General features: G+C 41.0%; 2 protein-coding genes across 2 annotated transcripts; both read right to left on the bottom strand.

The window, feature by feature from the left end:
- Positions 1–3,392: 3,392 nt before the first annotated feature.
- On the bottom strand, positions 3,393–4,122 carry LOC116265402 (mannose-specific lectin-like). The gene has a single exon (XM_031645982.2). It carries the CDS (start codon positions 4,019–4,021, stop codon positions 3,605–3,607), a length of 417 nt encoding a protein of 138 aa, XP_031501842.1. The 5' UTR covers positions 4,022–4,122; the 3' UTR covers positions 3,393–3,604.
- A 5,382-nt stretch (positions 4,123–9,504) lies between these two features.
- On the bottom strand, positions 9,505–10,248 carry LOC116266061 (mannose-specific lectin-like). The gene has a single exon (XM_031647137.2). The coding sequence runs from the start codon at positions 10,172–10,174 to the stop codon at positions 9,761–9,763; it is 414 nt and encodes a 137-aa protein (XP_031502997.1). The 5' UTR covers positions 10,175–10,248; the 3' UTR covers positions 9,505–9,760.
- Positions 10,249–14,146: the final 3,898 nt, after the last annotated feature.

The raw sequence follows: 14,146 nt of genomic DNA, 5'->3' as shown, positions 1-14,146 counted from the left end.
TTGTTGATGTTTGGAAGTTTTTGATCTCCTTTGGCAAGTTCGGTTTGAGCAACACATGCCATTTTTTCATGACTTTCTTCAAGAATTTCAGTTTTGGTATTGAAATTCATAACTTGTCTTCGTGCAACCTCCCTTTGTATCATTTGACAGACGTTGTTTAAGTTGGGAAGAGGAGTGGTGTTAAGAATTTGACTTCTAATACCTTCATATTCAGCTCCTAATCCTACCAACAGCTTAAAAATTTTGTCTTTCTCAAATCGAATTTTGTAGGTATCTGGATCAATCGTAGCAGGCCTATATTGTAGAAGTTCATCAAACCTGCTTTTTAAGTTCTCCTATGTAAAGATTCAGCGGTTTGTCTCCTTTCACAAGATTGGCAATTTTGACTTGAATTTGATAAACCCGTGCAAGATTGTTTTGCTCAGAAAAGAGTTGTTTTAATTCATCCCAAATCTCCTTTGCAGTTTCTTGATACATAAACAGATTTGAAATGGAAGACTCCATAGAGTTAATGAGCCAAGACATTACCATATAATTTTGAGATTGCCAATCATCAAATTTAAGATCTTCCCGTTTATGTATTCGACCTCTTTGCTCAAGTTGGACCCAAGAGAGTATTGGTGATTTTCAGCTTTGCTCGGTAAGGCGTCTATAGTTTATAGTTTGTTGTCTTTGTTGATCACTCGCTGTTAAGAGTTCAAAGAAAAAGGAACGACAGAAAATGATGGCCGTTAGGAGGAGAAACCAGATTTCTCAGAGAGGAACCAACCTTGGGCAACACGGCACAGAGAAAAATAGCCGGAACTTAAGAAATCCAGCGGTTCCTCTTTACAGCTCCTTAAATCTTTTTATTAAGGATGCAGGAGCGGATACTAGGCAATCTGGACTCCTTCTCGACGGCTGGTGGTATTGGTGAAAACAGCAGAGTCTTGGCAGCCGAACAAGGGTCGATGGAAACCGTCTCTTCTCAGCGCTCTAGGAGAAACTCGCAAAGATGACAGGCACACGAGTTACCCGAAAAAATTTGCTGCTTGGAGATGTAATCAACCAACGAATCCCGTCGTGAAGAAATCTGCTGCGAAGAATAAAGTGCCAGCGACACTCCTTGTTCAGACGCAGGAACAGGGGAAGCAGGAACAGGGACGCAGAAAAAAACGAGCGGCCGAAAAAAAAATGCGATTTCGGCCAGCTCCGACGTCAGTTCTGGTCGAGCACCGGTCTGTTGGAAGCCTGACTTCCAGGCGATGTTGCACGTCCAATTTCACAACGAGAGGAGGTCGGTAGAAACAACGCCTGTGTTTTGAAGCTTGCAGACGGAGGGTGGTTCAGCCTGCCTTTCTCACAAGTGAAGCCTTCTTTTATCGCCCTTTCTCTTTGTTTTTAGGTATTTCCGATGAAAGGAGGGAAGGCAAAGGCCAAAAAACGGCAAAAAAAAAAAACGATAACAAGCTGGGAACGAAGAGGAAGGCCTCTAGGAGCGACCGAGTTGGGAAGAGTGCTGCTAAGAAAGGGAGGGGCCCTAACAATCTGAAGCGGCCGCCTAGCACCTTCTTCGTTTTTATGGAAGAGTTCAGGAAGACGAACAGCAAGTCCGTCGCCACGGTGGGAAGGGCTGCTGGTGATAAGAGGAAGACGATGTCTGAATCTGACAAGGCACCTATGTAGCGAAAGCAGCTAAGAGGAAGGCCTAAGCGAACGATGATGAAGACGATGTTGCAGAGGCTGAATGGATGAATCTGGCAGCAGCTTTCAGAGACAGCCAATGTTCAAAGAAATCCAGACGAGAATCACAGCAGTCTCACATAACCTGCTCTGATACCATGATGAAAACCATGGGAGAGACAGCAATGCATAGACAAAACACACAAATTTAACGTGGTTCGACGAGAGGTCTACATCCACGGAGGAAGAAGAAAGATTTTTCTTATTTTTCTGCTCTGTTACATTCTAAGGGAGAAGGGGACAATCTTATCGTAACACCAGGATTTTGCTGATTTCTTTTTGATCTTGGCAATGACAATCTTCTTCCACAAATCTCCCAACAAAAAGGACTTTGAAGGTCTTGAAACTCATGATCCCACACTCTACAAATATATGTAGAAACTAATTACCCACACTTTGAAGCTGCAATAGTGCATATTTTACAGAATCTTGCACGCTACGAATATATAGGAAGCAAGAACATATATCTATATAATTGGCTGGCCGCAGCCAAATAGGCACTTTAATTTGGCTGGGTCAGATCGGGCCCATCATATACAAGTCGACATTAGAAAGGCAGGGTAGGGACTCAGCTGGGCAACAGCCGCGGTGAAGGCCTGCGGGCTGAAGAGGAGCGGAGAGCTGCAACAGCAAGGGCAGGCACGGGAACCAGGAGGTGTGATGGCGATGCGCCGGCCCAGAAGCACGCATGGAACCGGCGATGCGAGGCAGGGCGGAAGCTAGGAGGTGCGGCGATGGCAACGGTGAGGGCCTGCGGGAATAGGGCAGAGACTACGACCGCGACGGCTTTGCAGGCTGTGGGAGAAGGGTAGAGCCGGCAGACGGCGACAAGTAAGTCTGTGCAACAGGCTCAGGTACCCATCCAGTTGCGCAGAATTGAGCACGTCGGCTCCTGAAATTTACTTTATTTATATATAAAAATTTCATTGGTTGTTTTCAAGTTTTTTTTTTGCTTTTTTTTCACATATTAATGCCCCTTAAAATTTAAAATTAAAGCATCAAACTTCTGCCTCCCCACTATTTCTTCCGCGATTAATTATGGGGCGTCACCGTCCGACCCGACTCGTTCAGAGCTTTATTACCTGAGTAGACAAACCACATTTGGGCACCATTTGCTGAGCAGACGACGAAGTTGACGTCTCTCTGCAGGATTGCCCTACAGTTGGCGCCTTTTCCGTCGGCGCTGGAAGCCGACAAGCGCCCTGCTTCAGTAGAGGAGGTAGAGGACAATGCTGCTAGTTGTAAACACTGTTATTATTATATTTTTATCTTGCTATACAATTCCCAATAAAAATATTTAAGGACCCTGTACAATTTAATTTTGCAAAACTAATTAGACTTGGGCATCACTTTGTAGAACTAACATTTTTGTCTGTGTTTTCTAGATCTAGTATTGCTTGGAAACATACTTCTAAACCCAGAAATGTGGTATTGTTGCCTATACATCCGGTTTAAATTCAGATTATATACATGTAAAAGCCCACACCTTGTGTAAGTCTCGAACCTTGTAGATGTAGATCACATGTGCAATCTTGTACATATGAAAAGGTAGAAATTAATTCACAGAATTTGTATCTGTGAAGGTCATACTGTCATATTCTTGCAATTCCTGCCATGTGAAATTTTCTTCAAAGAAAAAAAAGAAGAGATCAGATTATGACTTTTGAGTCTAGATAATATGTAATTTTATTGAGAACTACGATCAAAGTCGTTGAGGATATGAAACTCATGACGCAATCTACAAATACATATAGGAACTAAGCAACAGTGCATATTTTATTCGCGGGCGGTCCTGACCCGTATATGTAGGAAGCAACAGTACATATATTTTATTCACGGGAAGCGGAGAAACGGGCACTGGACCTACAGAAAGCGAAGCGAGTTATATTTTCCTGTTCCTATGTTGAACCGTATTGGTAGCCCACAGAGCATGTCCAGCAGCGTCGTAGATCACCACGTTACCATCTCCCTGCATGTTCAGGCGGTAGTTGCCGGAGCCTCTGGCCGTCCCACTTGCCCAAAGAGCTTTACCTCCCGTGTACACAACCAAGTTGGCGTCTGCCTGTAGAATTGCCCTACAGTTGCTGCCTTTGCCGTTGGTGCCGGAAGCCCACAGCACCCTGTTTCCGTTGACGTAGAGCACCAAGTTGCAGTCAGCCTGCATGATGAACTTGTAAGGCCCATTCACTAAGAACTGGCCTCCATAGAGAGTCTGCCCGCTGTAGAGCACATCCACCGCGGCGGCGTGAGAGGAGAGGATAGCCAGGAGAGCTAGTATGGCTATGGCTTTAGCTGCCATCGAAACTTTGCTCGAGTTTGAGCTCTCTGCAGGGAGATCTGTGGAAGAGAAAGAAGGGGAGATGGGTCGCTGTTTGCTGTGTGAGCTTCAGCAGTGGCTGCTGGTCGAATTTATAGCCGCGAAGAAGTAGCTTGACTGATCCACTCCCGAATGGTGGTCTGTTTCCAACGTGCCGATCCTTAGATAAGCCCATAATTTTCTTGCAGAAAAAATAATAAAAGAATCCTATCGAACTGCCGCATCCGCTGTTTGATTAAATCATTCAGCACCCCAATAATATCTTTATACTTGTCTCCCAGTTCGAACTGCATATAACATGTTGCATATATCATCTGCTAAGGTCACGTTTTAAGGGCCCATTGGATAGTGAGAACAGCTTATTATTGTTTCATAAATTTGAGTAAAAGATTAGACACTATAAATTTTTTGAGGCATTCTATTAGTATATATAATTTGTTAAGTGTAAGCGCCATGAAGACACTTGTGTTTATGTGGATGTGTTTGGTGAATTGCAAGCTACAACTGAAGAAAAGGACAGATTATTAACATAGACAGGGAACTAAAATTTCTCTCGAGCTACTCACAACTCATACTGCATAATCCAGATCTCCTAGCAAACGAAAAAGTCAAATGTCTTGATTAGATTTAGTACCTAACAGGGAAGACAAAGATACGATCCAAATTCACATCATAGACGGTGTTTCATTAATCTATATAAAAATTAATGTTTTTTCTATAAACCAAATGATTAATATGAATGTCAATTTTCTTTTTTACCTTTTCATTTTTTTGCGCCTACACTTGATACCACCAGGCGTCATCCATGACGACAAGTATTAATCTTGCTTGGTCTTTTAGTGTAATCTGCTAGACCATCTTTTGTCCTCCCAACATTTAAAATTGTTTCAGTCAGCTTTTTATTTTCATAATATAATCAACTGCAAACATAAAAACTCTTAACAGCATTTTATCTTCTGAGAATTTAGTAAAATCTTGCTTGCTTTTGTAGTGTAATCTGCAAGATCATCTTTTGCTCAGCATTTAAAATTGTTTCAGTCAGCTTTTTATTTTCATAATATAATCAACTGCGAACATAAAAACTCTTAACAGCATTTTTTCTTCTGAGAATTTAGTAAAATCTTGCTTAGTTTTTTAGTATAATCTGCAAGACCATCTTTTTTCCTCTCAAAATTTAAAATTGTTCCAGTCAGCTTTTTATTTTCATAATATAATCAACTACAAACATAAAAACTCTCAGCATTTTATCTTCTGAGAATTTAGTATCATTTCAGCAAACCTTTTTAGTAATGATTTAATCAAGTTTTAAAACTCTGAAGTTTTTAAGTCCCAGATAGATGCTCAAAAGTTGAGCCTCTTTTAGGTAGTAAGCAATAAGGCTACCATGGAGGCCGAAACCTCACAGTGGCAAACAACTAAAGTAATCTGAAAGGTTTTCAGAATCCATGGTTATAAGTCTCCAGGTTCATTGAATTTGAATGCGAGTTTCAGTGAAATATACTGTTGCCATTCAGAACCGCCTGTGTGTTGGTAGCCCACAGAGAAGGACCGGAGGACTACATGCCCATCCGTCTGTAATATCACGACGTAGCTACATTGTAGCCTCACAAAATTTACGGCCAGATATTTTTCACTCCGCCGGCAGTTTTGACTTCTCGCTGTCCGGAGAGCATTATTTCCTGAGCAGACAACCAAGCCGGCGACTCTCTGGTTGGCGCCTTTCCCGTCGCCGCTGGAAGCCGCTGCACCCTGTTTCCGTTGACGTAAAACAAACTTTTTGATGTGCTGTCAAGTTCAATTATTGCTTAGAAATGTACTTGTAAACAAAGAAATATTGCACTATGGCCTACACATCTCGTTTAAAATCAGAATATATATGCAGGTTGCCACCACTTGCTTTTGTGGGGATATCTTAATGCGAGGGATGATGGTCGTGTTGTCTTGCGGATATTAATAATGATTTTTTTTTTCAATGTTCTCCTCTTACTTTTATTAGTATTTTAGTTTTTTGCACTGTTGGTATTGTGTGCATTTGGTTGAGATTCTAAATGTGCCAAAGTTTTTCTTTTTCAACATTTTGCAGCTTAATTGAGTAGTATAGGGTATATATATAGCCACAAATATCATCATATTTTCGAAAATATTGTTATATTAACAAGAAAAAAGATAAAAACAAATAAACACAAAAAGTGCATGTTTTGAAAAAATGTTCATACATATTTATCGCGTGTTTTTACATTTTCCACTTTGTTTTTGTTTTTCTTTAAAGGTTAGTGACATCATGGATTCACTTTTAAACTCAAATTGAATTATATTATTATAATTTGATCATCATTAACATATTATATTTTTCATGTTAACTAGTTTTTAAATGTCCTCTTATTAGTTTCTCATTTCTTTCATTTTTACCCAATTTTTAGGATTGTTTCAAATTTAAAAAATTTATCGAGATTTTCACATAGTTTTTATTGAAAAACAGCTTTGTTGAAAATACTTGAAAAAAACCAATATTTGTGGTTATGGCATAGGCTACTATAATCATATGCAAGATTTTCAAGAGATGGAAGTTTGCAACCTTTGCATGGCCATTTGACAACTAAAGCAAACTCTATTCCAACTATTGTTAGCAACAACGTCAACCATGGCTAGACCCATATTTCTATGGTTTCTTTTAGGCTTCTCATTTTGCTCCAGTATCTGAGAACATGAATATCAGCTCTGGATGCCAAGGTTATAAAAAATATAAGACAAACTTTTCTCTTATTCTCCTCCTACATCCATTTGAAAAATTTAAATTTTCCTCAAGTGGACCAAGGCATCAAAAAATCCAATTTGTGTAGCAAGGGATCGATCCTTGTGAATCAAGCCTTATAATAAATGAAAGCTGAGTCACATGGGCATGGGTACAGTTTGAGTACGAGTAACCCTGGGCAACGGGCCGGGCCGGGCCGGCCCGATCGGACCCGGGTTCGGGCCGAGAAAAATCTAGCCCGGCCCTGACTCCCCACCCTCGGCCTCCGTCCCCCGCTCCCCTCCCTCTCCGCAGTCTGCCCCCACTCTCCCTCTCCCTCTCCCTTCCCGTTTCCCTCTCTACTCCCCCTCTGCTTCCCTCTGGCCTTGCTTCGCTCCCCCTCTCCGCTTCCCCTTCCCCTTCCCCTCCCCCTCCCCCTCATCTGCTCCCGCTCCCCCTCTCCCTCCTCCTCCGTCTCCCTCCTCCTCCTCCGTCTCCCTCCCCCTCCCTCCTCCGTCTTCCTTCACCTCCGTCTCCCTCCCCCTCCCCCTCCCCCTCCATCGGAGGGTGACGGGAGGGGGAAAGCCGGAAAGGAAAAGGGGGTTGGGAGGGCGGGGGTAAGGGAGAGGGGAGGGCGGGCCGGATCGGGCCGGCCGTTACCCAGCCGGGCCGGCCCGGCCCGATGCCCAGGCCTAAGTACGAGTGATGGAGTTAGAAAATGCACGTAAGTGACTATGATATGATACATAAATGTATATATGTAAAATAATACAAAAAAAATTAAAATGAAAGCAACATTTAAATAAACAAATATTTTTAGATTAAAACATTTCATAAAATCACCTACTTTAGATACAAGTATAGCAGTATGGGTAGGTCTAGTGGACCCTATTGAAGTACCCATGTCACTTAAAATGAAAATGAAAGTGACATAGAAACATAAGTAGGAATGCTCCCCAATGGTCACTAGGAATTTTTTGTCAAGGCTGACAATTTATTTCATCATGTTCAATAAATGGAAGCATACAAGCGTTGCACATTTGACAACTAACTAAGGCAAAGTAGCAAACTGAATAAAAAATTATTACTAGCACTTAGGCGCCGTCTATAAGTCTCTTACTGTTAAGAAAAGTAAGAGCACTAGTTTGGGGATGACTCAGCCACGCACGCCACTTATTTGCTTAGATAAGTCTAAGAAAGTTAAAGGAAAACTAGTTTGGGGATGACTCAGTAAGAACACTAGTTTGGGTATGACTCAGCCACGCACTCCACTTATTTGCTTAGCCGTGTTTGAAACGTGATGAGAAAAAAAGGTTGCGGCTCACGTGGATGACTATCCATAGCATGTAATCCTCATTGCTCAGAGGCTGTTTGAGAATCGCAACCGTATCCATAGCATGTAATCCTCATTGCTCAGAGGCTGTTTGAGAATCGCAACTGTTTGTCACTGTTTTATATTTTTATTTCAAAAGATTGGACAGATTGATAAAACATTTTTGAAAGCGTAACATACTGTCACTGTTCTCAAACAGCCCCTCTAGCTGTTCTTGTCGCAGTTACTCGGGCAGCTTCAAAGAACACAACCAGCATGTGTAAAGTGAAAGTCATGAGTTAATTTAGCTTGTTAATGGAGATTAGGTCCTAATTAGTGAGACGAGGGGCATGTATTTCTACACATTAGAAAAATTACAAATATTCTAACGTGCACGAGGATGGAATATTAGAAATATATATATATATTGACAAGGATATCTAGAAGAGGTATCTTGAACTCTGTTTAATCATGGCTCCCAAATGCAATACAAAGGGTGTGCATGATTAATTAAAAAGCATCACACGATTCACATGATTTTCAGCAGCATTCGAGATGCGCACTGAGGCCTCGCTGACAGCCCAGCACCAGCACCATGTAGGTAAGGTGATGGCTTCCCCTTGCTAAGAGAAAGGCAAATATTTTTTTTTGGCTGATGCTGCTGGGAACTGCCCTGATGGAGTTGCCGGCGACAACCTGCCCGCCCGTCCCCGGAAGAACAGAAAAAGAAAAGTTTGCTATTCAGGCAAATCTTTTTAACTGAAGCAGGCCATCGTCCACCTCCTTTTGTATAAAGAAGGATGGGGTCGTCGCCACCCAATGCCACCACAGGCAGTTCCTGGCAGTACCGGTTGGCAGCAACATCTCCCACTGCAGTTAGCAATTGTCAACAATATCTTGCATGTCAACGAGAACGTCTCAGTATTCTTACGGCGAACTAGTAAATTGTTCAACAATGTCTCACGTTCACACCGGTTGTTTTTCTTTTTTCCGGCGCTGGTGGGCTAAGATTTGATCCTTTTTGAAATGAGGTGCTAGTTGTGAACACTTGTTATTATTAATATCATTATTATTATTCTTATCTTGCTATACAATTGCCAATAAAAATATTTAAATTGTGTATTAAAATTTTGCAAAGCTTATTAAACTTGGGCATCACGTTTTGGAAACTAACTTTTTTATGTGTTTTCGAGATCTAGTATTGCCTGGAAATATACATCCGGTTTAACATCAGATTACATATGTATGTAAAACCCACACCTTGTGTAGGTCTTGAACCTTGTAGAAGTAGATATCATGTGCCATGTATGAAGCGGGAGAAATTAATTGACATAATTTCTGTCTGAGAAGGTCATATTCTCATATAATTCTTACAGTTCCTGCCATGTGAAATTTTCTTCAATGGTCCACTTAAAAAGGAAAAAGACAAAAACAAGAGATCAGATTATGACATTCTAGGTAAAACATGATTTTATTGATAACAGCAGTAGACAATCACTCTTGAAGCAACAATCAAAGACTTTGATGGTCCTAAAAGTCACGATACACTCTGCAAATATATCTAGGAATTAAACAACAGTGCGTACTTTATTCACGAGAGGTCCTCGCCAGACTCGCACGCTGCTAATATATAGGAAGCAACGGCGTATATATATATAGCGGGCACGTTAATTTGGATCTACGGCTTGAGTTTCCTGCTGGCACTCTGAACTGTGTTGGTAGCCCAGATAGAAGGGCCGTAGATCACCACATTCCCGTCGAACTGTACTATGAGAACGTAGTTGCTCTGCCCTCTCGCCGTCCCACTCGCCCAAAGAGCTCTACTTCCCGTGTAGACAACCAAGTTGGCGTCTTTCTGTAGGGTTGCCCTACAGTCAGTGCCTTTCCCGGCAGTGCCGGAAGCCCACAGTGCCCTGTTTCCGTTGATATAGAGCACAAGGTTGCAGTCGTACTGCATGATGAACCTGTAAGGCCCGTTCTCTATGAACTGACCTGCAAAGAGAGTCTGCCCACTGAACAGCACATCCACTGCAGCGGCCTGAGTGGAGAGTGTGGCCAGGAGAGCTAGTATGCCTATGGCTTTAGCTGCCATCGAAAATTTGCTCGAGTTTGAGCTCTCTGCAGAGAGATCTGTTGGAAGAGGAAGATGGGGAGATGTTTGCTGGGTTGGGCTTCACCAGGGGCTGATGTGGAATTTATAGAGAGTTAGAAATGGAAGAGTTTGGATCGAGTCGCTTGACTGATCCACATCCGAATGGTGGCCTGTTCCGAACGTGCTGATCCTTCCATAAACACATCGGTTTCTTGCAGAAAAAACAGTAGAAGAAAATCCTATCCGACTGGCCCATGCGCACTTTGATTAATATCATCCAGCTCACTCTTTGAAATGATGACCACGGGAATGCCCAAATTCAACCAACAAATCAATAATATCTTTGTATTTGTCTCCCCAGTTGGAACGGCAAATATGTCGTCATCTTACAGCATTATCTTGGGGACTGCTTGGGAACAGTGACACTAACGCTATGTTAGTGTCACATGCGACTAACTAAGCATTTGGGGAGATTCTTTGGACACTTTAAAAAATGTTACATGAATTTGAGAACTGATAGAAATGCAACACATAAAACGGAGTTGTTGTTGAAAACAGAGTATGAAATATACAGTCGCTGAGTCAAAAGCATAAGTTGCTCTATTGTTGAGCTCTAATATGCCTCGTGAAACAATTAGGACACCAACTAAGATATAGTGAGCCCAAACAAATGGACGATCATAATTTAATAAGGACTCTACAAAAAAATATCTAAACAAATTTACAGTAATTCTGCTGCATGACTGCTAATACAGAAAAATACATGCACTACAACAGAATGCTGCAGCCCTGACGCTAAACTAACGTCAAAATCAGCGCCAGTGGTCGAACCCCACCTTACAATTTACAAACGCTTCCAATGTGAAACTATTGAAAGGATAAAGCAACGAATAAAATATAGACAAGTGTCTGACAAGGATAACATTGTGAAAAAGCTCATGGAAACAAGTGGCAGTGTTGGATCGAATTGCTAATGGTCATCAAGTTCTTCACGTTTGCTGTTAGAACGCATGTAATGAAGAAACAGATGATGGGAATAAGAAAAGAGCATAGGAAGGCAGCATATTACGTGTTTCGGCTTGTACCATACATCCACTGTAGAAAAAGGGTTTTCTTCTTCATAATATTTCTCACTCATTTATAGTAGGGATTCACACTTTATATAGAGTTACAAACATCTTTAGATGAAAACATTTTTATGAGGAAGTTACAAAAAACCTTCAGCCGATATTGTTGGGATTGATTCCAACAATCATGAAGAAGAGAGCGCCAAAATGAGGAAACACCCAAATCTGTGCTGATTGAGGAAACACTCAAATCTATAGATATCTCCTTCCCAAATATGGTGGATCGCCTCCTTATCTCTTTGTAATGGACAGTCTCCTCTTCAAGTTGGTCAGCAGATGTCGATCTTCCCCAACTTGTGCATGATATATATATGGTGATCCCTTTCAAGAGATTTTGTAAGGATATCTGCAAGTCGAAATTCGACTCTGACATGTGGTGTGTTAATAGTTCCATCTTGTATTTTTTCTCTAATAAAGTGACAGTTGACTTCAATGTACTTAGTGCGTTCATGAAAAACAGGATTAGCTCCAATGTAGATTGCTGCCATGTTGTCGCACATAAGCTTCATAGACTCTCTCATTTCAATCTTCATATCTTTGAGCAATGCTTTTATCCATATCAACTCATATGATATGAAGCCATGGCCCTATATTCAGCCTCTGTGTTCGATCGAGCCACAACTAACTGTTTTTTGCTCTTCCAAGTTACGAAGTTTCCTCTGACAAACGTACAATATCTTGATGTAGACTTTTGACATGTCTTGACCTCGGGTTGTGCATAAATTGACTTACTAGGCTAGCAGCATAGGTGATATCCGGTCGAGTGACGGTAAGGTATATGAGTTTTCCAACCAACTTTTGAAAACTTTGAATGTTTTCGATGTCATCCCCTTCTTCTTTCTTCAATTTGCAGTTCATTTCAAGGGGCGTGTTTGCAACCTTGGCACCCAAGCAACCGGTTTCATTCAAGAGGTCGAGAGTGTATTTCCTTTGACATATAAATACTCCATTTGTGGAATGCACAACTTCTATACCCAAGAAGTATCGTAGGATCCCGAGATCTTTAATTTCAAATTGCTGATTTAGATAAGTTTTGACTTGGGCCATGAAATCTTTGTTATCACCTGTCAATATAATGTCATGTACGTAAACAAGCAAAATGGTTACTTTTGAAGATCGAATAACAACAATCATTGTATAATCAGCGTTGCTACACTTGAACCCAATTTTAACAAATGCTTCACTTAGGCATGAAAACCAAGCTTGGCGGAACTGCTTAAGGCCACAAAGGGCATTTTTTAGTTTGCACACATACCCTTTATCATGTTGTATGCTTTGAAAAACTTGCATGTAAACTTCTTCATTGAGCTCTCCATGAAGAAATGCATTAATGACACCAAGTTGTGCTACTTTCCACGCCTCATTGATGTTATTGATAGAAGAATCCTTACTTCATTCATCATAGTGACAGGAGCGAAGGTTTCATTGTAGTCTACTCCTTCGGTTTGAATAAAACCCTTAGCAACGAGACAAACTTTGTATCGTTCTATAGAACCATCACTATGATATTTTATTTTGTATACCCACTTACATCTGATGACTCTCTTTCATTCGGGCAACGACACTAGCTCCTAAGTTTTGTTCTTCTTTAATGTTGACAGCTCTTCTTGCATAGCAACTTGCCAATTTTGATCTGCGCTTACTTCCTCGTAGTTTTTTGACTCATGATGAGAGTAGGTATTGAGAACATAGGACTGGTATGCATTAGATAATGTATCAAAGGTAGTGTAGTTGTCTATGAAATGAACGTGTTGGGTTGATAGATAGGTATAGAACTCTTTTAGTTTTGGCGGTGGTCTAGAGGCACGAGTTGATCTTCTAAGTATCAGTTCAAGAGTTTGGTTTTGGAGTGACACCGGTGGTTGGGAATTGCTATCTTGGTTTGGATTACTATCTTGATTTTGATTTTCTAAGATGGTAGGCTCACTAGATTGCTGGTTTTGGTTCTGGGTTTGAATACATGGAGCTTGAAAACCATCAAGAAGGGGAAGGGGAAGGGAAGCAGCAGGATTGGTGGATGCAATAGAGGAAGTGAGAGCAGTAAGAGTGGTACCTTGATCTTGTGTGTGAGTCTCCCCCTGACTCAGTGTTTCATAGAAAGGTTCACTTTCAAAAAATTTCACATTCTGAGTCACAAAAAACTTTCTTGATCTTGGTTCAAAACATCTATAGCCCCTCTTCTTGCTTGAACACCCAAGAAAAACACATTTCAAGGCTCGTTTCTCAAGTTTGTTTTGGAATTTTTCTTGTATATGCACAAATCATTTGCACCCAAAAATTATTAAATGCTTAACAAAAATCGATCTTTTAAGTAAAACTTCAAGGGGAACTTGATTTTCAATGCTAGAACTTGGAACTCTATTGGCAAGATAACAAACAGTACCAATTGCTTCTGCCCAAAACATTTGAGGTACATTCATGTGAATCATGAGAGCGCGAGCGATAGTAAGGTGCTATCTATTTTTCCTTTCTGACACCCGGTTTTGTTGGGGAGTACCAGAACATGTAAGTTGTGGTTTAATCCATTTTTGTTCATGAATTCCTCAAACGGTTGATTCACCTATTCCCCCTCTCCTCCCCATCACGTTCTTAATCCCCACATGTCAGAATGCACTAAATAAAAAAAAATTATAGATCGTTAGTAGATGATTGAAACGGTAGTCTAGTAGACTTTGAATATTTGCAAGCATTATAAGAATGTTTGTCAGTAGTGATATTAGGAACATGCATCTTCAAGCTTCTGTCTGAAATGTGCCCAAGTCGTGCATGCCACATTTGGTATTCTTGCCTCTTCTTTTCCATATTAGTATGTATGAGAAAACTAGCTCCGAGAGTTTCCGTCACA

Source organism: Nymphaea colorata, chromosome 12, assembly GCF_008831285.2.
Source record: "Nymphaea colorata isolate Beijing-Zhang1983 chromosome 12, ASM883128v2, whole genome shotgun sequence".
NCBI lineage: Eukaryota > Viridiplantae > Streptophyta > Magnoliopsida > Nymphaeales > Nymphaeaceae > Nymphaea > Nymphaea colorata.
Note: the sequence above shows the minus strand (reverse complement) of the source record. Positions and strands in the feature narration are given on the sequence as shown.